Source organism: Schistocerca serialis, chromosome 11, assembly GCF_023864345.2.
Source record: "Schistocerca serialis cubense isolate TAMUIC-IGC-003099 chromosome 11, iqSchSeri2.2, whole genome shotgun sequence".
In the NCBI taxonomy this organism is placed as follows: domain Eukaryota; kingdom Metazoa; phylum Arthropoda; class Insecta; order Orthoptera; family Acrididae; genus Schistocerca; species Schistocerca serialis.
Genome location: NC_064648.1, coordinates 154,150,220 through 154,176,097, shown reverse-complemented (window position 1 = coordinate 154,176,097; position 25,878 = coordinate 154,150,220). Strand labels below are relative to the sequence as shown.

Below are 25,878 nucleotides of genomic sequence, written 5' to 3'. Positions count from 1 at the left end.
CCACCTGGCAGGATGGCCATTGCCGGGAGTCTCGATGCCCCAGGGAGACGGGCACCTACTCCTCGGCATACATGGGGAGTTAACGGCGCAGGCATCAGTAGAGCGATCCCCGTGTTGTCAGGGGGCTACAACTGACAGGGTACATGGCGACCCCACCACAACGGACTGGCTACCATGCTGGATATTACGAGGTGCATTCAAGTTCTAAGGCCTCCGACTTTTTTTCTAATTAACTACTCACCCGAAATCGATGAAACTGGCGTTACTTCTCGACATAATCGCCCTGCAGACGTACACATTTTTCACAATGCTGACGCCACGATTCCGTGGCAAATGTATTTCTAGTTGCATGCCTTTTTAATATATATATCACCGGTTGTTGTATGACTATTAAAAGATTATAATTAATGTTAGTCTGGTTGGGAATTTGGTAAGCTAGACTGGATACCCGGTGAAACAGTTGCGCAGTAATGCAAGGTTAACTTCCCCAGACAGCTCACAGCTTTTAACCTGCTTTTATTGTCTATCAGTTCCGATTACACCACAAATTAAAGCAACAACGTTATACATGGCGACCCTGTTCTGTGATTCTGCTAGACTCTGGAATCTCTGAAATGTTAGACTGCGAGAGTTGTATAATCTTAATTTTTTTCCCTGCAGCGCTCAAACAACTTCTGCGTTGTTTCTGAGCAGACTTTCAAAAGATTCACGGCGTTGTTGAGCGGCATTGTGTTGTTTGTCTTGTTTTGTTTTCTATATTTGTGTGTTTTATATGTATGCGTTTTTTTTTTCTCGCTTGTAAACTGCACTGACTTCGATCAAAGATATAAATTTGATGTGCGTGTGAAAAAGTGCGTACTAAGTTGGGTACCTTTTGTGTGACTGTCGTAATTTTTGCGGGATACATTTATTCAGATTAGTGTGTTGCGTACAGGGCATAAATTGAACTAATGCAGACTCGTAACCAAGCTAAAAGTAGGCGGTCCAACAACTTAAGCAACATGGACCATGGGGATAATTTGATTTCGAATATTAACATGCCGGACGGTTCCGAAAATGAAATGGGGAATACTTCAGATGAAATGCAAAACAGGACGAACGGGCTCACATCAGAGCCAGAAATTAGTTTGCCTCCAACTAACCAAATTGATTTGGCAGAACTCATGAAAGCCTTATTGCAACAAAATAAAGAAAACGCAGAGGAAATCTGAAAAATCGATCTGAGAGCTAGGCGAACAAATGACGCAGAAATCTGAAAAATCGTTCTGAGAACAAAAAGAATCATCCGAAAAATCGATCCACGAACTAGGCGAACAAATGACTCAGAAATCAGAAAAATCGATCCGAGAGCTAGGCGAACAAATAGACGAAAAACTAATCCAGCAGACAAATAAAGTTGACAAGTCGATGCAGAGAGTGTCCGATGATATCTCACAAAGAATAAACAATCTGGCAAGAGAAATAAAAAGTGATATTATGAAAGAATTAGGCCGTACATTTGAACAAATCGATGACCGTCTGCAAGCCTTAGAACAGGGCAAGCGGAGTCGCGATGCGGAATCTAAAGAGAGCGAAGAACAGCTACTTAGGAATTTCCAAGTGCTGAGAGAAGAATGCCAAAGAGAACACCAGCAGGTACTCTCGAGGGTCCAAGAGGCGGAAACGCATTGTCCCACGTCCATTAGCAACACAGTAGCAGACAACAGTCAAGTGATTCACGCACTCGAACAGCAAGTAGAACAATTGAAGCAGACTGGGGCGGAGGACAACAGACAAATAAATGATAAGATTGCGGCATTAGCGGACATCGTAGGCACAATGAAGGTGACGGAAAGCGAGAACAATATTACACCGGTAGAGGTCGCAGAGACCGAAGAAGTGCGTTCGCTTCTTAGATTTCAGAAGGGACAGTTCGAAGTGAACAGGTGGCACAAAGCTGCAACAGGCGAATTACAAGAACGCGTGGCGCATCTGGAAAACCGCATGGCGTGTGATTCCGAAATCGCCAATAGCACTAAAAATAGCTGTACGGACAGTGCAGAGAGGGATTCCGGCCACGAGGGAGATTTTGACGACAGGGAAGAGTGTATTTTGAGGGGCAGACATGAGGAAAATAGAAACATTCAAGGGCCTCGCCGGGAGGAAATGCGGGGATTTGATTTCAAACATTTCCTTACGGTGAGAAAGTTTGAGATATTTCGAAATTCGCAAAAAGGAATACATTCACGAGCATGGCTCGAGCAATTTGAGTTTTGTCTTCCCCCCGACTGGGCAAGTTCACATACGATAGAATATATGTGTGGCTATTTGGAAGGCGAACCGGTGATTCGCATGAGGTCGGCAGCGCGTCACTGCAACTCCACTCGGGAGTTTCGACAAGCCTTTCTGTCCGCCTATTGGTCGGAAGCGGCACAAGATAGGGTCAAACATGGCATAATTATGCTGCCAAATTTGAACCAGTCTGGTTTCGGCAGCCCAGCACGCCTATTCGACCACATGCTGCAGGCAAATCAATTTTTATATGACCCATACGGGCCTGCAGAACTAATTAGGATACGCATCACCAAATTGCCGATGCACTTGCGGCACGTCATTCTTGCGGGATGATGCAAAGAGAACGTGGAAACGTTTAAGACACTTCTCCAAGAGTTGGAATATAATACATGAGAATGCCTGCCTTATCAGGCACAAAGTTATTACGGGGCACAGCAGTGCGACCGCAGTCGTGGCCGTATTACTAATCAACGGTGTGACTGGTCGTCGCGACGCGAACGGAACAGTAATCGGGACCGGCCGTACAGAAACTGGGGTAACAGTCGCGAACACAGGTGAAACAACGGAAATGATCGAGGACGTGGACAAGATCGTGAACGCTACAGGTACGGCAACCAGAATCGATACTACAGTGAACACGGTGCGAACAGGACTGTAGGCGGAGCCCCACATGATGTTGAAATTCGGCCGGCTAACCCTAGACATAATCCAGCAAATGGAAATGAACTAAACCGGCAATGACAAACGATCAGCGCAGAAGGCGCCCAATCGGAACAAATGAGCGACATGGCAAATGAGTAGAATGGACAGTGAGGAGTAGAGAGGACGGTGAAGAGAAACAATTGATTAGTTTACATTTGTGATAAATGCATTTTGAATAATATGTTGGTAAAAATAGTGATAAAGATGTTTCTATGTGATTGATTGATGTGATGTTTGTAGTTTTTTTTTTTCTTTCCTTGTGCAATTAGGATTTAGGTTGGTTCAAATGTGAACATAAAAGGTTTCTTTGTGAACGAGTGAAATGCTGTTTATGTTTTTTTTGTGTGTAAATTGAAACGGGTCGGTCCTGAGGGAAGCAAGATCTGTGTTGAATTAATGCAAAACTCAGGGGAATATCGGATCTGTGGGTATTATGGGACTGGCAAACCCAGGTCCCCAGCTGTTAGTAGCCTTGTTTCCGATTTTCTGCTTTCAGTGCTACTACCTATCCACTACTATTCTATATCTGTCAGTATAAATGAGGATCTCTTACTATAGTATGCGTGTTGTATAAATATTTTAAGATAGGAGAACTTTGAGAAAGGAATGAGTAAGTTTGGAATCTTGAAAACAGGATGCGATAATACGATTGTTTAACAAAAGGCTTCCCAATATGCGCTAATATGTTAATATTGATGATATATGTCTTTTTTGTTCTTTATAGCTGAGTACGTAAAGTGCTGTCTGTGGATTTCGTAAGTAGATTGATTCCCTTCAAGGTGAAAGAAGAGTTGTGGTTTGTGTAATTTACGTGGCTTGAAATAGTATTATGGCAGTCAAATTACGAGCAGTTTTCCAGCAAATGCAGAATGGAACGGAAATATGGATCCTTTTTGTAGTCTTGACTGATGTTGAGCCAAAGCCTGAAAAATTATTCTGCGTTAATACTTGTCCTAGAAAAGCGACGTTTATGTGTTTTGCTGATGCTGTGAGCATTACAGCTTACTGTTTTCACTGGTGCAGGATGCACTGCAGCCTATATGATCTGTACTGAGGAAATTTCCCTCTTGAAGGTAGAGGAAGATTAAATAATTTTGATTATGGGACCGAAGGAAAGCTTGGTTTAATGTAATAAGAAACTACAGGAGGATTCGGATCTTTTGTGCCTGTTGCAATATGTTAAGATGAAACTGTTTTATAGAATAGAGGAGACCACAATTTTGCCATTCATGAGAACTGAATCCAGAATAACCACCACAGGCGAAATAAATGATTTGGAAGCGAAAGGTAACTTAAAGAAGGAACGAAATGGGTAAGAAAATGTAATCTAACCTGAAGGATAAAAAAAATTTATTACCCTTCTCAGAGTCATCTGCATGATTAATTCTTGTGATAACGTAATTTTAGATGAAATTGTCTTACTGTTTTATGTATAAACATATGGGTATGATTAATGTATAATTGCGAGTCTCTTATCAGGTGTGTGAACTGGTATAAATGTTTTGATTTGCAAATAACCATTGTTCTTTCTACTATGTATGTTTAAGGAACGTTTCTCCATGTTTATCATGTGACAAGACGTATGCTGCGAGCGTCAAGAAGAGGATGAATTAGAACAATGTTGTAGTGGTATATACACGGTGTTGAAATAGCACTGAAGTAGCTTGTTGGCTTAACTAGTAGTGGATTGAAGTAAAATTTTGAGTAATGCATGTTTATGGGTAGTTTGTTTGTAGAATAGACAACAGGTGTGCATGTGTGTGTGTGTAAATAACATGTGAACCCTATGCTGTCCTGACCTATACTTGCACAAGGCATAATCCTATTCATTTTAGTGAATTAATAAGTAGCATTTGATTTATTAAAACATAAGTGAACCACATTAGTGATGTGGATTTAAATATTACATTGTCAGTTCATTTAATTTTTATTTTTATACTGTCAAGTTATTTCACTTTTATTTTTTTATATTGTCAGGTCATTTAACTTTTACTTTTATATTGTCGATTCATGTAACTTTTTTATTTTAAAAAAAATTAAGTCTCACTTTCGTTCTTAAAAATTGTGAAAGACAATACTAAGCGGTATTATGTATGACATTTTGTAATCACATAACTATGATGAACAATTTCTGTGAATGCAGTTGAGAACATGAAAGCGAACCAGCTAAACTCTTACGAGACAGCGGGAGCAGCGAGGAGGAGGGCTAGTTGTAAACTGGCGGTTTCCCAGCAGGACACGCTGTCAACCGGGCCACTTCGGGAGCGTAGTCGACAACAAAAGAAGGGCACGTGACAAAAACTTTCCCTTGCACCTGGAGCTAATGGGCGGCCGCCCCGTGCGACCCTTCCCGGAGGCGATGACCTGAGATGTCCGAGCGGTCCACCGCAAGGAAATCCATCTGGTGGCAACGCACCAAACGCACGCGAACCTGACGAGACGGCCGCAGTGAAACGACAGAAGACAGGGGATAAAGGGGCGTGGAGCCTTTTGACAGGTACTGTCCAGAGAAACTTGCAGACGTCAACGACGCCTATCGACATTTCCTGACGGATGCCTACTGTCAAGCGACAGTAAATCATGGTTCGATGTTCTCTGGTCGCTACGGGTGGCACAAAGAAGAGCCATTAAGTGTCATCCTTGCCCAGGAATATCAAACCGGCGAGCCAATTGAGGATAACTCAAAAATGTAACAACACAAGGGGCGTGGAGCCTTTTGACACATACTGTCCAGAGAAACTGGTAGACTTCAACGACGCCTATCAACATTTCCTGGCGGATGCCCACTGTCAAGCGACAGTAAATCATAGTTCGATGTTCTCTGGTAGCTAAGGGTGGCACAAAGAAGAGCCATTAAGTGCCATCCTTGCCCAGCAATATCAACCTGGCGTGTCAAACGAGGATACCGTACGAATTTGACAACACAAACATGGAACCAAATCGAGATGTACGTGACACAGGCCACCAAGAGAAACTTCATGAGAGGGCAGAGACGGCGGGATTGCACGCAACAGATGGACAAAAATCCCTACTGACAGCTGCGGCGACGACCCCCCCCCCCCCCCCCTTCCCCTTATATTGTGCCTCGGAACAGTGGAACTACTGAGTGTGTCAGTGAACAGTGATTATACGGTTCTTAGTTCAACGCATATATGTGTGTTTCTGTCAGAGAAACTTCGACTCGTGTGTTTTGCAGGGGTTCGATTTATTGGTGTTTATTAGACTGACTCTTGTATTTTGCAGGTGTTCTATTTATTTTTTTTTTTTTTAGACTTTGACTCTTGTATTTTGCAGGTGTTTTATTTATTGGTATTTTTTTTAGACGTTGACTATTGTACTTTCAGAGCTGTTTTATTTATCAGTGTTTGTTTTTGTGTGATGTATTAGATTTGTGATATTTTGTTTCGTAAATTCATTGCTGTGGCATTGCTTGGTTTATCAGTCAGATAGCTTTTCATTCTCATTGGACTGTGATCGATTAGCCTTTGCATGTGGCATATTTATAGTGAGGAACCCCATAAGGGTTACAATCACATAATTAATTGTAGTTTCAGTATAATGACACGGTGATCATTGTTTGCTAACTAACTGAAATATAGTAGAATGATTAAATTAGTGCCACAAAGTTATTTTAATTCTACAAATTATTAGTTTTATAAGATATAGAATTTTTTTGCGATAACCACTTTGTAAAACATGTTTTTCTCTTATCATTTTTTTTTGCTTTTGCGGATTGTGCATTGTAATGTTCTGCGTTATAATACTGATGTTATTTTCATGTTCTTTTTTAATTGCTGTGGCACCTTTGCTATTTTCATAAATTTTGCTTGTTAATAAACAGTCGTAAAATTTCCTGTGATCAGTTGGCTCTTGCTATGAGCAAATACTGGTGAACTCCATAAGGGTAACAACCAGAAATTGTTTTCATATTAATGACACAGGAACCATTGTTTTTACTTGCTGACCGAATTAGGTCTACACTATCTTTTAAATAGGTGTCACAGATTGTGTTCTTTTTCTGTTTGAAATTGGTATATTTTAAAGATTTGTTGAAATTATTGTGTTTTAGCAAGTAGCTGGTGACCTTTTGCCTTTTCTTTACACTTTTGGTTTAAGTAGGGTGTGAGAAGACTGCTTGGGAATGTCCTAGCATGGCCAGAAAATTCCCTGCACAGTCTTTTCCCGGAGCATTGGGGTTATGAAAGGTCTCTGTTGGATTCCTTTCATGTTAATTTCTTAAATCTGTTGTCATTTACGGCATAAATTCCTCTTCTAAATTTACTGCGGTGTTTCTGACTATCTGGGAGGAGACTGAACAGTGAAATGTGTTACTTTTACACATAAACAAGAACGATCTGTCACACTACTACACTTTAAAACACAGTTTATATGTAATTCATGTCACACAGTCTCATACAGAACCTACATCTGCTTTCTTTTATATACTGTATATGATAAGATACTGTCATCCCCCTTCCCTTCTGTGTGAGAGGATGAATGAGCAAATGTATTTCTAGTTGCATGCCTCAGGGTAGCAGACAAGCCTGTCTGCTAGAGAACAGTAGGACCAACGTCGGAACAGGTAGCTACGCGTTCTAAAAGCAAAGAGGTTTCTATCCTTAGTATGGTCCTGTCCGTCACTTGTCATGTTGGTATAGGAAGCTGCCCCTCTGGCCACTTCCGTTTGTATTTGGGAGCTACCCTCAGGAAGGGACCAGGTCAGTCTGTCCGTGGCGAGCGTCTGAAGTGGTAAGATCTCCGGCTAAGCGCGTGTCTGCTAAGTCCGTACGACAATGGACTTCTTAAGTTCAGCCTAACTGAAAATTTAATCACCTTTATTTCAGGTTTAGCTCTAAAATATCTAATGTTATCTTAAATTGCAACGCAGTTATTTCGAGTGTGACGTTCAGAATATTTTCCAGTAGTTGCTTTGTCACTACTTTGTGAGTAAAGTGGAGCCACGTGTTGATCAGTAACTCTAACTAAGATCATCAATCTTAAATGCGAGTGTGCGTGAGATTATAACATCTTGTCTTGACAATATTTTTCAATATAGCAACTTTTCTTTATGTTCAACCCACGTGGGGTGTACTTTGTGAGACCACTACCACATGCTTATACAATTGTTTGACCCATCAGGTTAATAGTAAGACGTTAGTAACCAGTTCGAGGTTTTTATTTTGTAAATTGCTTTTCGATCTAATTTATTTTAATTATCAAAATGATTGTGGAGTTACACACTTTGTGTAAACCAAGTTGACCATGTGAAGCATGTTGTGTAATCATCAAAGTAGCCCTTAGCTATTCTTTTTGGGAAGATTTCACAGAGAGTTAGTATGAATTTAGTATACCAGTGAGTGGTAATTACATGACGGACAGGATTGTGCTACGAACGTAACTTCTTTGGGTGAAAATTGAATCGGTTGGTTGTGGTTAATTTCCTCTTGCATATGTTTCAACGTTCTTCGTGTGTTATTTTATGAATGCAGTGTTGTATGCAGTCTCCCAATCTTGGCTCCATATTTGATGTGTTCCGTAAGATTACAAACTCACATTTTCCACAATCCTAAATAAGGCACCAGTTTAGTTATGAATCAAATTTAATATGCTGAAATTTCAATGATCAATGTTAAAATAAATTTCCAAATATAAACTGATTTATTTCTTTTTATTTAAATTCTCTTTTTTATATATATATCACTGGTTGTCGTATGACTATTAAAAGATTATAATTAATGTTAGTCTGGTTGGGAATTTGGTAAGCTAGACTGGATACCTGGTGAAACAGTTGCGCAGTAATACAAGGTTAACTTCCCCAGACAGCTCACAGCTTTTAACCCGCTATTATCGTCTATCAGTTCCGATTACACGTTATACGTTTGAGACTCCTTTTAGTCGCCTCTTACGACAGGCAGGAATGCCGCAGGCCTATTCTAACCCCCGAACCCGCAAGGGGTTACGAATATTTGTGTCCTTCTGTTCGCAGCCTGTAAAGAAACGATTGGTGCAAATTGTTAAAGGGTACAACAACCAGACATGTTATGTGTTCTTTCATTACTTATTTGCATATCCCTAAGTCAAACCACTCTGAGATCGAATTGCGCATCATCTCTTTTCATTTCTTTCATGTATCTTTATGTAAAAATAATGTTAAGATGATCGGTCAATTTCCACTGAACATGACATTGGCAATCATTTCAATGGCCTGAAAGTTTTCTGCCCCGCAACATTATTGGACAGCAATTTGCATCTGTTATCAGTAATAAATAATTTTATGTTCTCATATTTTTTGTTTATGTCTATCATCTGTGGACATTTTTCTTGTTCATTCTGGAAATGAACAACAATCAGTAATTTTCTTTACTGTGACATACTGGAAAAGCTTTTCTTAGTAGTTATCTCCAATAATCTTTCCATGTACCATCAATTCGTAGAGAAAGAGAGAAACGTTTCAACATCAGTTTCCTGAAGCTGTATAATGTGCTTCTTAAAATCACTGTAATGAGAGAGAGAGAGAGAGAGAGAGAGAGAGAGAGAGAGAGAGAGAGAGAGAGAGAGAGAGAGCACCTTTGGTTACTTCCAAAAGCTGTCAAGTATTAAAAAAATTCTACACTTTAACTGAGCAGCTAGTAGCAAGGTTGCTGGTTTGATTTTTACTGGACATACCTTATTTAACTTTATCACCAAATTGGGATGTTAATTAACAAATGATGGATAATAATGTCCTATTATATTTTTGTTTTTAATTAGTAATCACATGGAAAAGTGTAATAAAATAAGATATGGTAGAAAAATGCAAAATGTCTTGTTGTTCAAAGAAAAAATTATATGTAGCAATTGCACATTTTTAATATTGTGTTTGTATTTATTCACAATCTCAAGAAATAAAAAAAAAATCATTATTTTGTATTTCACATTTTGTTCCATATTTAATAATGATTATTAGCAGTTTTGTGTGACTGGTGGTTAAAAATGAAACAATGGAAAATCCAGGATGAAATAATGACAATATTATGAAAAGAGCAGATTCCTACTCACCATATAGTGGAGAGGTTGAGTCGCAGACAGGCACAACAAAAGAAGAGTTTGCCCCAACAGCCAGAGACAGCAGTGGTGTGTATGAGCTGGGTTTACAGGAGAGTGTGTGTGTGTGTGTGTGTGTGTGTGTGTGTGTGTGTGTGTGTTGTATAATTTGGAAGAAGGCCTTTTGATCAAAAGCTTACCGTATTTACTCGAATGTAAGCCGCACTTTTTTTCCAGTTTTTGCAATCCAAAAAACCACCTGCGGCTTAGAATCGAGTGCAAAGTAAGCGGAAGTTCTGAAAAATGCTGGTAGGTGCCGCCAGAACTAACTTCTGCCGTCAAATATATGTAGCGCTACAGAGGCATGTCTTGCAGGCACAAAGATAAATACTGGCGCCAAAACCTCTGCGTCAGTAAATAAATTTAAAAAAAAAGGTGGAAGACAAGCTTTTTTTCTCCGCCCTGAGTTTCTACCACTGCATTTTCATACATTATCCAACAAAGTAAATACAAATTCCTTATTGTTCATCTTTGAAGTAGCAGCATTTCAATGTAGCCGGCAAGATTTTGGGATGTTTGTCAATAATGCCAACTCTACGTTATGAATTTTTGCCTACCTGTGAGATGAGATGGCTGCTAATAGGAACTTTTATGAATTGTGAATCACATGCAGTATTCTCCTCACCATAAGAATAATATGAATATAAACATTTTGCCATGTATTCTTTCGTGTTTGCTGCTATCTCATTTAAATCCTGTCTGCCTCATAAACTACGAAACTAGAGTGAGACAACAGCAAACGCGGAAGAATATACATATCATGTCACGTTTATATTCGTATTATTCTTATGCCTAATAGTGATACAGTCAGAAATGAAGCACGGCGATTGACTAGATTTTTAAACTTAAGATGACTCTAATTTCTGTGCAGAATGTAATGTACTAAAGAGGTGTCTGCAAAGATTTTCAAATGGAGAAAAATTTTCGCTTAACTCTCATTCACAACATCTTCTATCATCGCAGTCTATTATTTGCTTCTTGTTGATCATTATCAAAGAAAGAAGCAGTGTAAGTAACAACAAATAGCAGTCTCTTGCCATTGTTTCACTAATGAGATGATTCTTCTTTTTTAAAAAAAAAAAGCGGCGGTAGCGTGCACAATAGCAAGCCATGCCGCGATCGGTGACAGGTCGTAAACACTCATTATCAGAATGCGACAAACAATGCATGACACAGTACAGTAATGCATTTTCAGCTTAGAGTGAAGTAACAAAGAGAATGGCACTTATCAGATCAAAGAAAAATAAGCAATCAGTTCAAACCAGAAGAAGCACGTGAAAAAGGATGGGTACCCGTATAAATACGGATGGAGCGCCTGACGCACAGCAATGGCTACCTGGTAAAGCTTAACTGCTAAGCTTACGACTCAAACCGAACTACTGTATCTGTATCGTCATTCATTCGACCTAAATTGTGTCTCTTATTACAGTGGACCAACTTTGTTTCAATTTGGAGGTGCGGCCTAAAACTTTTCTCTCCCCTCGAATTTTGAGTCTCAAAGTTCAGGTGCGGCTTAGGTTCGGGAAAATTTTTTTCCTTGATTTCGAGTCTCATTTTTCAGGTGCGGCTTAGATTCGGGTGCGGCTTCGATTTGAGTAAATACGGTATTTGTTAACAGCCTTTTTTTGTGCATATCTGTGACTCAACATCTCCTCTATATGGTGATTAACAATCTATCCTTTTCAAAATATTGTCATAGTTAAAAATGAATTAAATGATTAAAATTGTTAATTATTAGCAACTCTCAAGTTGATAATAAATGCAGAATTCAAATGAAAATAAAAGAAAAAGTTATATCTAGTGAAAATCCACCTGACAACCTCACAATTGCAAGAGGAGAACACCATGCACAGAGGTGCAGGTGGCTGAGCTACAAAGCTAAAATTGTTCTGTAGTCAACAATGCTAGGAAATCTGTAAAGATGATTTTTTTTTTCCCCCAAGTGTATTTGGAAAGTGCATCATACCACCCTGGGGAATTTATGTTTGGGCACAGACCTTCAAATCCTATAATTATCGAGAAAATCGAAGGAGGTCACTTCTTATGTCTCCTTGTCATATAAATTATGAGGGCAAACCAAAAAGTAATGCCATTTTTTAAAAAAAAGAAACTTTCTGTTGCGAACAAAACAGTGCAAGTAATAATTTCTCTACATAAAATCTCACAACCTCTATGCAACTGGTCTACTCATCACACAGAAAGTTGAGGAACAGACAGGCAAAATGAAAATTAATCTACAGGGCCTAACAAAAAGGTATGGTCAAACTTTCAGGAAATATTCCTCTCATCTAGGGGAAGAATACACTATGTTATATAGATGTGGGTCCAGAAATGCTTTATTTCCACATAACAGCTCAATTTCTACAACCTTCCAAAACATTAACCATCTACTTTGAAACAGCAAATTTGCAGTAAAGTGAGGGTTGAGCCAATATCGAATGAACTATTCACAGAAATGTATCTGCACAGGAAAATCAGCTGCTGACAGGGCCGGCACGTGCTACGTGTGGTACAGATAAGCAGGTTCTCATGTGGCAGTCTTTAAACGGTCATGTGGTTGACATTACTTGTTGCTGCTAATTGTCTTACGCTGACGCTGGAATTGTCGTCAACTGCACAAAGAAGTTCGTCATCCAGCTGACGTGTCCTCATCCTTCAAAGCCTTCCTCAGTTGTAAGTAGTAGGCTTAAACGTTCCGTGCTCCCTAAGATGTCAACCGACAGCTTTGAACATTCTTCTGTAGGCGCACTGTCATTCTGGAAATTTCCTCAAATACAAACTTTGAGCGCCACAGCCATTATCATATGCTAATCCGTAAAGCAATGGGGCACCACCAGTTCCACATCTGAATACACTACCACTGCAATGTATAGGAAACCGAGTCTGTGACCAACACTAAACAGTTGCCGCTATGTGCTCGACGCTGCTACAGTGGTGAAGTTTGTCGCGCGTTAACATGGTGCGTGAAGTGAATGACGTGTCAACATTACCTTCATTCAATTCAAACAACAAACAATGGTCGTGAACCTAAGAATTACAACTTACTGTACATTATAACCGGACGTAACTGAGATGGTAATCTGAACGTTCACTTAAGAAAAAATATAAGTGTAATTAGAAGGAAGGTAAGTGCTGGCCGTAATATTGATGGTTTATTGACAGCAAAATTGATTTTCGATCACTTAATTATCAGTAACCAAAGCTATGAAATGATCACATTAACTTGACACCAGTGCCTATGAGCTTTAATTTGTACTCTACAGCACTGAAGATGATCATTATGTGATCGAAATCGATTTTGCTGTCAATAAACCACCAAAATTATGGCCAACGCTGACCTCGCTGCTAATCTCACGTATACGGTTGTTGTGCACACAACACTCTATGGAGTCGCCAATCAACATATGAGTGTGTTCCCCAAGATAGATGTGATTATGAAGAGAAGTACAAAATTAGCTCAAAAATGAAAATAAAGCATTTCCAACCTGTGCTTCCTGAAAGTTTGGGTATCATTTTTGTTTCATCTAGTATATTACTACGTGACTAAACCAGAATCCGATACCAGTTGAGGGTTGCGTATCTAACAGTGAACGAGGGCAACACCCCTTTAATTATCAATATTTCATGTTACTACTGACCGAGTTTAAGAATTGAAAATGCCGTCATAATGCACTCACTGGGATCTACAATCTTAAGTTAAATGTTTAACATAATAAGACAAGTATTACAGTTAGAAACTGTGTGTTTCTTTTGAGGCAGCGTAACTGCTAGTGCATAAATACCCACACTATATTCACCCAGTATTTGAGAAAAACAGTACTTAGTGACTTCCAACCAACTTTACACATAATTTCAAACCTTTACAAACCTTTTTCTCGCTGACACCCTCCAAAAAAATGATTAAAGGAAAAAAGTTTATCACTTATTACATTTTAGCTGTTTGTGTAGTCAAACTTCATTTACTGACTCTATTCACAACACACTTTGCAGACAGTGTCTACACATATCACTAAATGTAACTAAAAAATTATAACACAGTACAACACACACTTCAGGAGATATGTCATAAACATTGGGAAGCATGAAAAACTAGCTTTCATTTAAAATGCAGTGCACATTGCCAAGATTATATTTACCTAGTGTTTTATAGGGAGAGTAAGGAGAGTACTAGGGACTTCCAACAACTTTTAAGCATTTATGAAAGTTTTGTTATGTTAATGACATGAATATAATAGAGGGAAACATTTCACATGGGAAAAATATATATAAAAAACAAAGATGCTGTAACTTACCAAACGAAAAGGTTGGTATGTTGATAGAGATACTAACAAACACAAACACACACACAAAATTCAAGCTTTCGCAACCCACGGTTGCTTCATCAGGAAAGAGGAGTCATTCCAATCCCGGGAGCAGAAAGACTTACCTTAGGGGGGGAAAAAAAGGACAGGTATACACTCGCACACATACACATATCCATCCACACATATACAGTTACCCACCAGGCCTCAACCTACGCTAATTTCAAGTTGACACCCCTCCTACATCACTTGTCATTCAACAACATCTTTGCCTCTGTACTTCAGCCTCAACTGACATCTCTGCCCAAACTCTTTGCCTTTACTTGTCTGCTTGTGTCTGTATATGTGCAGATGGATATGTGTGTGTGTGCGAGTGTACACCTGTCCCTTTTTCCCCCTAAGGTAAGTCTTTTCACTCCCAGGATTGGAATGACTCCTTACCCTCTCCCTTAAAACCCACATCCTTTCGTCTTTCCCTCTCCTTCCCTCTTTCCTGATGAAGCAACCGTGGGATGCGAAAGCCAGAATTTTGTGTATGTGTTTGTGTTTGTTAGTGTCTCTATCAACATACCAATGCTTTCGTTTGGTAAGTTACATCATCTTTGTTTTTAGATATATTTTGTTATGTTAAACATTTTGACTGTACCTCACTAGGCCATATGTATTTTACATTTTATTTACTAGTTTAGGGAGACAGATACATCTGTTTAAGAGCACATAGCTCAAAACTGTCGTAAAATAGCGTGACAGGAATTTTGCAATCACAGATTGTTAAGAATTCTTCTACAAAGGTTAACATTCAGTTGCTGTGTATTTCACTGTCATTATGTCACACTTCATCTTTGTAGCGAATGTTGCTTAACTGTTAGAGCACTGCTGCATAAGTAAGTATAAGCAGTGATCAAAAATTTTCCATTTAAGGATTTGCTGTGGCATATAACGCAATATGGCATGACTCTGATGTGGGTATGTAAGTGTTAACACGTAGCCAATGGCTTAGTGTGACATTCATTTGTTTCCAATGTGCATGCAGTAAATGTGGAAATGAGAGCTACGGAGACATTATTACCAAATGCAATCAAACAGGACCAACACTCTGTTCTTTTTTTCCTGGCTGCTGAACAACAAACACCAGTACAAGTCCATAGGAGAATGAAGAATGTGTATGGGGCAGCATGTCTGTCAAAATCTGTGAAAACTGTGACAAGGGGTGTGGCTGCTTCAAGGTAATGCATGTTCCCCATACCACAAATGTCATAATGCAGAAGTTATGTCAACTCAAGTCGGAGACACTTGAGCACTGTAACACCCCAAGAAACCCAAAAACCCAAATAAGAATGTCATGATAATTTAAAGTAGGGAACAGTGTTATTCTGACAGGTATGACAACTTTGACAATAACATAACACCTTAAAGTTTTGATGAACACCAATTTCAATAATTACTGATATAACATAATGGAAGGAAACATTCCACGTGGGAAAAATTATATATAAAAACAAAGATGAGGTGACTTACCGAACAAAAGCGCTGGCAGGTCGATAGACACACAAACAAACACAAACATACACACAAAATTCAAGCTTTCGCAACAAACTGTTGCCTAATCAGGAAAGAGGGAAGGAGAGGGGAAGACGAAAGGAAGTGGGTTTTAAGGGAGAGGGTAAGGAGTCATTCCAATCCCGGAAGCGGAAAGACTTACCTTAGGGGGAAAAAAGGACAGGTATACACTCGCACACACGCACATATCCATCCACACATACAGACACAAGCAGACAAGCTTGTGTCTGTATGTGTGGATGGATATGTGCGTGTGTGCGAGTGTATACCTGTCCTTTTTTCCCCCTAAGGTAAGTCTTTCCGCTTCCGGGATTGGAATGACTCCTTACCCTCTCCCTTAAAACCCACTTCCTTTCGTCTTCCCCTCTCCTTCCCTCTTTCCTGATGAGGCAACAGTTTGTTGCGAAAGCTTGAATTTTGTGTGTATGTTTGTGTTTGTTTGTGTGTCTATCGACCTGCCAGCGCTTTTGTTCGGTAAGTCACCTCATCTTTGTTTCAATAATTACTGAGTATGTCATGATGTAAAGCTAGAAAGAAACAAGGTTATTTTTAATTAGCTATCAAACATCTTAGTAATAACTGCAAATCAGTACGATGAAAGTTAAGTCCAAAGTAATATGTCAGTCAGAGATAATATTTATTGTCAAAGAGAGTTGTAAAAGTGGCGAAAAGGAAATTCAATGCATCTACAATGCTCGATCATGGAAAAGTTAGTCACTTGCTAGCTTGCTTGCTATCAAGTCAAGAGAGAGCACGATTTGTTATAGTACTACAAACAGAACGCTACGAGATTGTTTCTATTAAAAAAAAAAATACTGTTGCATGATAGATATATGCGGACTTTGTTCTCAGTTATTCTGACTTCAGAACTTGAACTGAAGTGATATTCTGACTGTGTATGACGAGTTAATGTACTTTAATTATTAGAGATATTATTGTTGGACTCGAACTTCATCAAAGTGAACAGTTACAATGAAGAATGGACATAGTATCAAAGACTACAATACCTGATCAGCCTGGAGTAGGAAAAATTAATACGACCACACGAAGATAATACAAATATGCCGATTGTAAAAGTTGTCGTAATTGTCACCATCACCGAACTGAAAAGAATCGTAATTGATCTGATCCATCGGTGTGCATGTGGTGTGATGATTATAAAGTAATTGCTAAGAAGGAACAATAAAATTGTTTGTCAGTAATGGAAATATCACGTGTTGGCTCCATCATTAATTGAACTGTGTGATAGTTGATAATCAAAATTAATTAACTGTGAACATTTTAATTGAAAGAGTGACTTGATGAGCACTGAAAGGAGTGTTTTGCCGAAATAATATCACGATGCACGAAAGCAAGATCGCATTATAGATTACCTCCGGATTTGCGTTGTGCCATGGTGAACAATTCTGCCTAGCAGCGTAACAACAACTACTGATATTGAACCGCAAACGAATTTTTCCTCACTTCAGTGGTGTGAAATGACACCGATGATGACTGATTCACTCAATACTGCAATAACTAACTAACCGGGCATAGCAAATCATCATAAAACCGTAACAGACAATTAAAATCAGCAGTTCACATCGCTGAGAAGACTGTGTGGACTCACAAACGGACTTTGATACATTACACGGAGGAACAATTTTCTTTAGAGATTTTCAGGTGCTGTTCCACGTTATCCGACGGGGACAACCATCACTGCATGTCGTGTCTCCATTCCACCAACCGAGCTGTAGCAGTAGCGGCTCAACATCAACAGCGACAACAAAAGGGGAGAGGGGGCATCACAGCACTCACACAATAATCCAGATGTCTCCCCATACAATTATCGTGCCTTCAGTCCCTTACAAAAGATCTCTAAGATTTGATGCTTCCTGTCAAACAAGGACATCCGGCAGGCAGCTGCGGACTTCTTCACACAACAGGACACGGTGTTCTAACAGACGAGTATTTTATCCTGATGCATCGGAGGGATGGTTGCCTCGATGCTCACGGCAATTTTGCCTGACTGGCATATTGATTCTAGACTGTACGGACCGAGTGAGGTGGCGCAATGGTTAGCATACTAGACTCATATTCAGGAGGACACCGGTTTAAACCCACGTCCGGCCATCCTGATTTACATTTTCCGTGATTTCCCTAAACCACTTCAGGCAAATGCCGGGATGATTCCTTTGAAAGGGCATGGCCGATTTCTTTCCCCATTCTTCCCTCATTTGGTGGGACTGATGACCTCACTATTTGATCCTCTCAACCAACCAACTGGCCTTCAAACATAAACTTTTTGATCACATTTCTGTTTAATGTCCCATAATACATTAGGATTTAATGTCAACTGATGTCTCGTATGTGTGTGAATTTCTATGTGATGAAGAATGTACTTCTTTAAGTGAAGCAATCACCCAGCAATCACATCTACATCTACATCCATACTCCGCAAGCCACCTGACGGTGTGTGGCGGAGGGTACCTTGAGTACCTCTATCAGTTCTCCCTTCTATTCCACTCTTGTATTGTTCGTGGAAAGAAGGACTGTCGGTATGCCTCTGTGTGGGCTCTAATCTCTCTGATTTTATCCTCAAGGTCTCTTTGTGAGATATACATAGGAAGGAGCAATATACTGCTCGACTCCTCGGTGAAGGTATGTTCTCCAAACTTCGACTAAAGCCCGTACCGAGCTACTGAGCATCTCTCGTGCAGAGTCTTCCACTGGAGTTTATCTATCATCTCCGTAACGCTTTCATGATTACTAAATGATCCTGTAACGAAGCGCACTGCCCTCTGTTGGATCTTCTCTATCTCTTCTATCAACCCTATCTGGTATGGATCCCACACTGCTGAGCAGTATTCGAGCAGTGGGCAAACAAGCATACTGTAGCCTACTTCTTTGTTTTCGTATTGCATTTCCTTAGGATTCTTCCAATCAATTTCAGTCTGGCATCTGCTTTACCGACAATCAACTTTATATGATCATTCCATTTTAAATCACTGCTAATGCCTACTCCCAGATAATTTATGGAATTAACTGCTTCCAGTTGCTGACCTGCTATATTGTAGCTAAATGATAAAGGATCTTTCTTTCTACGTATTTGCAGCACATTACACTTGTCTAAATTGAGATACAATTGCGATTTCCTGCACCATACGTCAATTCGCTGCAGATCCTCCTGCGTTTCAGTACAATTTTCCATTGTTACAACCTCTCGATATACCACAGCATCATCCACAGAAAGCCTCAGTGAACTTACGATGTCATCCACAAGGTCATTTATGTATATTGTGATTAGCAACGGTCCTACGACACTACCCTGCGGCACACCTGAAACCACTCTTACTTCGGAAGACTTCTCTCCATTGAGAATGACATGCTGCGTTCTGTTATCGAGGCACTCTTCAATCCAATAGCACAACTGGTCTGATAGTCCATATGCTCTTACTTTGTTCATTAAATGACTGTGGGGAACTGTATCGAACGCCTTGCGGAAGTCGAGAAACACGGCATCTACCTGGGAACCCGTGTCTACGGTCCTCCGGGTCTCGTGGACGAATAGCGAGAGCTGGGTTTCACACCATCGTCTCTTTCGAAACCCGTGCTGATTCCTACAGAGTAGATTTCTAGTCTCCAGAAAAGTCATTATACTCGAACATAATACGTGTTCCAAAATTTTACAACTGACCGACATTAGAGATATAGGTCTATAGTTCTGCACATCTGTTCGACGTCCCTTCTTGAAAATGGGGATGACCTGTACCGTTTTCCAATCCTTTGGGATGCTACGCTCTTCTAGAGACCTACGGTACACCGCTGCAAGAAGGGGGGCAAGTTCCTTCGTGTGCTCTGTGTAAAATCGAACTGGTATCCCATCAGGTCCAGCGGCCTTTCCTCTTTTGAGTGATTTTAATTGTGTCTCTATCCCTCTGTCGTGAGAAGAGGCGGCCACTCCTCTACCAGGTGGCAGCACGTGCCTGCTTACGTACACCCTCATGCCCCACCCTGGTAAGAAGTGCTCAGCCAGGATGTGTGCCCATCTGGCACTTTGCCTTTCTAGTTACCCGACCACTATTACAGTCGGAGCCGTGCTGTGCCCGAGCGACAGAGCAGAAATGCTGGATGTGCTGGCACTGTGTAGGACTTGGTCTGGCCACAAATATTAGATTTCACTATCCTTCTCAGTGTGGTTAGCAAAGTTCAGTATCACTGAGCCCGTAATGATGCAGTGACCGGTGGAACAAATGGTAGTTCACAGAGGCCTGTAATGACTAAGTTCACATAGCGAACAACTGGCTAGAAACAGAGTCCAAAACACGCGAGGCCGTCCAAACTCACCTCTTCACACAAATTGACATTTCCTCTATTGGGTAAAGCAAACGGCCATAATGTACGAATTTGGGGGTCACAACCTCCTGGCATTGTCATCAAAGATGAAAGAGATTCACCAAAAATGAATTGTTTTGTGCCGTTTCTGCTGATAAAATGGAGGAAACTGTGACAGGAATGTCATAACTCAACATTCTGCAAAATTGGTTGTCAACTCCACAAACACTCCAGTGATTTAATTCTTATAGATGACAGTGCCCTGCCTCAATTTTACCTTGAGGTGCAGCTTTTTCTTAACGTCACCATCCTACAGCCTTGGGTTGGGAGAGGTGGACAACAAGACCCTGTTCACTGGTTTTGGCCTCACATATCACCAGACCTCACACCTCACATCTTTTTTGTGGGTGTATATCAAAGGCAGTCTTTATCCCACCCACGGCAGCTACTCAACAACAGTTGGGAAATCAAACTGCTGAAGCTGTCATTTCAATAAAAAGGGACATGTTAATTCATGTGGGAATGAAATAGCCTACTGTTTCAATGTTTCTTGAGGACACACGGTGTTCTTGTAGAGCATATAGTATAGTGTCTGTGCGGACATAAGACTTTGAAACTTCCTCTATCCAGTGACATGTGCAATGTGTTTCTACCTTTCATAGCTTCTCTGTAATAAACAAATGAAATATGTTCTTTTTTTTAATCACCTTGCATTACTTCCAAGGTCTCATTCCTTAATATAAAGCATATCACACTGAAAATGTACTTTAAGGGGGGTAGGATGTCAAACGGGCCGACTTTTAGCAGGAGAGGCACCACAGGACATTTCAATTTCCAGTGTCTATACTTTTACAAATAAATTCATAAAACTTTGTCGGCAAGACCAGGAAGGATTCAGAATTCACACTCATAGCAGCAGAAGTTCTAAAACATAACGATGTAATTTCTTTTACGTGTGAAATTTCATCATTTTTTTCACTTATTAACAGCAGCATTTGTTGCTATAGGTACACTTTTCTTCATAAGTAAGACAGATTCTTCAATGAATTTTGCACAGCATACAAACCATACTTAAAGGTGTATGAAACACTAGAATTTTCCAAATCTATTAAAAACTGTGGTAAAAATTGAGGTAATTAACTATAAAATTTGTGTTTTTTCTAAACATGAAGTTTAAAATATAACAGTTCATTCATTTTTTCATACATTAAATAAATTCTAGAGTTTCATACACCTGTGAGTATGGTATGTATGCTGTGCAAAATTCATCGAAGAATCTCTCTAACTTATGAAGAAAAGTGTACCTATAGCAACAAATGCAATCATTAGTAAGTGAAAAAAATGATGAAATTTCGCACGCAAAAAAAAATTATTTTGTTATGGTTTCGAACTTCCACTGCAATGGGTGTGAATCCTGAATCCTTCCTGGCGATGCTGACAAAGTTTTATGAATTTATTTGAAAAAGTATGGACACTGGAAATTATAATGTCCTGTGATGCCTCTCCGGCTCCAAGTCGGCCCGTTTGACGTCCTACCCCACTTAAATGATCTGTGTGTTCTTAATGTAACAAAGGTATATTATCACAATCCAAGAAAATTCCATGAATTTTCCACTAATAATTCCTTCACTAGAGCTATTTCAATAAAACATCACATTCCTGTAGCAACTATGTAAGCTACCACCAGTAGGATGTGTGCAAGCACAGAATTATCAGCTTAAAGTGCTAAAAATGATATATTCTATCTGAGAACAGCTGCAGCTACATTTTAGATAGTTGCTTGCAATTACTCCCTTACTTGAGTACAAGATGATACATGGTGCTGACAAATTTGGCAGCGGGGCAGTCTGGAATTTTCTGTGCCTTGATAAGAGCCATCACTGGCTCTAACTCATCTTTCAGGACAGCCATTTTCTCTGTAACAAAACACCACCATGCCCACGCATAAATTACTTATTGTATTTGTCAAGCAAAATGTATTGGGGTGGAGAAAAACATCTGAAATTGTGTTGTTATTTGGGTTTTTTATTGTTTTTTTTTCTGTATTGACAATTAAACTGTTCAATTTAAATTTTTGTGATTAATTTATTGTAAATACTAAAACATTTTTGCAACCTCTCTATTAATGTATTAATGGAGAAGACTGAGAAATTCTTCTTCAAGCAGACAGCACAAGTATTGCACATGTTGTTGAACTATGAATCGATCATTTAGAAAGTCCTGCTATGTAACTCTATAAGAAAATAATAAGAAATGAAAGAAACAAGCCCTAGAACACTCCCACTGTCTTGCTCATATGTTAAATCCAAGATTCATGGGAAGGAGACTAATTTGCTGAATAAGAAGAAAGTGCAGAAAACTGGCTCACAGAAATGCCTCAACAGTAATTTGCAAACATTATGTGTTTAAGACTGCTGATTCTTATTATTCTCCTGTCACTATGTTTTCCAATGCAATTGTGGCACAGTTCCATCCAAACAAATGTTGGAAGATAATGCGACTGAAAACGGCAAAAATTACCAACAGGATTCGCTACTTTTGTCAAAAGCCTCATTTCTTGCCCTGCCAGGACTCCATCTATTTTGAGTTACCTTTTGCACCTACAGGCTTGTTTGGCCAAAATCAAAATATAATTTAAACAAAACATTGAAAAATTAGTAAATATATATAAATTTCAGCATACTTCCAAAAATGACTAAATTGTAATTCACAATCATTATGATTCTACATCAAGTTACAGCATCTTAAGTGTAAATGTTATTTGACCATGTTTCCTATGTCTCAAGAGAAGTTAAAATTAATAAAATTAATTCTTATGATAGTAAATAGTTGACATCAATAAATATGATGGGTCTTTTTAATTTGCATAACTCCGTGTAACATTTTACATGTTAATTAAATTTTCTTCCTTTTGTTTGGGGGGGGGGGGGGGGGGGGAGGGGTGGAGGGGGGAGCAGGTTAAATTACAACAACCCCGCAATGTACTGATTCCAAGTGTGAGTTTCATGTATGATGGGACTTCAAAAAGTAAGTTACTCATTATTATAGCAGGCTATGTAACTTTTACTGAATACTGTACTACACTTTAAAGTGACACAGATACGCGACACTATCTTTCAACAACAGCACCAATCTCTGTAATCAACAATCAGAATTTCCTACTAATCATTCAGTTCCTCGATGACAGAAATTTGCTCATCGGTCACGGAGTTGTTCGAGAACCGTTATTTGATTGTCCTGATGTGAGATTGTTGTGAATCAGTTCCTCAGTTGCCTAGATATTGTTGTCCACAGTCAATGTTGACGGCCATCCTTCCCGATTGGCATCACCCGTGTCTGTGCTGCCTCACCAAATTGTCTGCACCATTCTGCCAGAGTCTAACATAACAGTTGCAATGCTCCAGCTTGTTTTGTTACCCACTGTGACAGCAGCACGCCAAGAGGCAAGCAAGCTACACTTCTCAATATGGTATCAGATGAGTGCTAATAGTACGGTTTATGTTGTTGTTGTTGTTGTTGTTGTTGTTGTTGTTGTCTTCAGTCCTGAGACTGGTTTGATGCAGCCCTCCATGCTACTCTATCCTGTGCAAGCTTCTTCATCTCCCAGTACCTACTGCAACCTACATCCTTCTGAATCTGCTTAGTGTATTCATCTCTTGGTCTCCCTCTACAATTTTTACCCTCCACACTGCCCTACAATACTAAATTGGTGATACCTCGATGCCTCAGAACATGTCCTACCAACCGATCCCTTCTTCTAGTCAAGTAGTGCCGCAAATTTCTCTTCTCCCCAATCCTATTCAATACCTCCTCATTATTTATATGATCTACCCATCTAATCTTCAGCATTCTTCTGTAGCACCACATTTCAAAAGCTTCTATTCTCTTCTTGTCCAAACTATTTATCGTCCATGTTTCACTTCCATACATGGCTACACTCCACACAAATACTTTCAGAAACGACTTCCTGACACTTAAATCTATACTTGATGTTAACAAATTTCTCTTCTTCAGAAACACTTTCCTTGCCATTGCCAGTCTACATTTTATATCATCTCTACTTCGACCATCATCAGTTATTTTGCTCCCCAAATAGCAAAACTCCTTTACTACTTTAAGTGTCTCATTTCCTAATCTAATTCCCTCAGCATCACCCGACTTAATTCGACTACATTCCATTATCCTCGTTTTGCTTTTGTTGATGTTCATCTTATATCCTCCCTTCAAGACACTATCCATTCCGTTCAACTGCTCTTCCAAGTCTTTTGCCGTCTCTGACAGAATTACAATGTCATCGGCAAACCTCAAGTTTTTATTTCTTCTCCATGGATTTTAATACCTACTCTGAATTTTTCTTTTGTTTCCTTCACTGCTTGCTCAATATACAGATTGAATAACATCGGGGAGAGGCTACAACCTTGTCTCACTCCCTTCGCAACCACTGCTTCCCTTTCATGCCCCTCGACTCTTATAACTGCCATCTGGTTTCTGTACAAATTGTAAATAGCCTTTCGCTCCCTGTATTTTACCCCTGCCACCTTCAGAATTTGAAAGAGAGTATTCCAGTCAATTCCAGTCAACATTGTCAAAAGCTTTCTCTAAGTCTACAAATGCTAGAAACGTAGGTTTGCCTTTCCTTAATCTAGCTTCTAAGATAAGTCGTAGGGTCAGTATTGCCTCACATGTTCCAATATTTCTACGGAATCCAAACTGATCTTCGCCGAGGTCGATCTTCGCCGAGGTCGGCTTCTACTAGTTTTTTCATTCGTCTGCAAAGAATTCGCGTTAGTATTTTGCAGCTATGACTTATTAAACTGGTAGTTTGGTAATTTTCACAACTGTCAACACCTGCTTTCTTTGGGATTGGAATTATTATATTCTTCTTGAAGTCTGAGGGTATTTCGCCTGTCTCATACATCTTGCTCACCAGATGGTAGAGTTTTGTCAGGACTGGCTCTCCCAAGGCTGCCAGTAGTTCTAATGGAACATTGTCTACTCCCGGAGCCTTGTTTCAACTCAGGTCTTTTAGTGCTCTGTCAAACTCTTCACGCAGTATCATATCTCCCATTTCATCTTTGTCTATATCCTCTTCCCTTTCCATAATATTGTCCTCAAGTACATCGCACTTCTATAGACCCTCTACATACTCCTTCCACCTTTCTGCTTTCCCTCCTTTGCTTAGAACTGGATTTATATTGATTTGTATCTTAACTTTTACAACAGGGAGCATATGTAGTGCGAGAAAAATCGTCTTTCTTTAGTTTCCTGAGGGCCCTGGTAGGCACGAAACAGTATGTTACAGAACAATTTATTAACAATTCTCTTGTAGGATACAAATATTTACTGAAGAATGCCATTTTCTTTTAAGAACAAAACATTTCTAGCAAACACCTGATGAACTGACCTTTTGCAGAAAGACGCTGCATACCTAACCGACAACGCAAAGTTCTGTTTGCTGCACTTCCAGCCATATCATGGATTGTGGAAAGTGGGAAATTTGTATGGAATGCAATACCAACACTATTTAATGTACAAAATAAGCCACCACACCTCCAGAGGAAGGGAGAACCATACAAACATGATAATAAAATGTCAAAATCAATAATACTGTTTCCCAACACAGAGGAAATTGTTCCTACACTGG

At 39.6% G+C, this 25,878-nt stretch overlaps 2 protein-coding genes across 2 annotated transcripts in view; one reads left to right on the top strand and one right to left on the bottom strand.

Moving 5' to 3' along the window:
• The window catches only part of LOC126427096 (something about silencing protein 10), a 197,419-nt gene that overhangs the window by 54,330 nt on the left and 117,211 nt on the right, over positions 1-25,878 (bottom strand). The window contains exon 6 of the mRNA XM_050089299.1: positions 22,033-22,150. Coding sequence (XP_049945256.1) covers positions 22,033-22,150 — 118 coding nt within the window. The remainder of the gene's footprint in view (positions 1-22,032; positions 22,151-25,878) is intronic.
• LOC126427094 (zinc finger protein ZFP2-like) overlaps positions 1-25,878 on the top strand; it is a 718,966-nt gene that overhangs the window by 606,634 nt on the left and 86,454 nt on the right. The gene's annotated exons all lie outside the window — the stretch shown is intronic.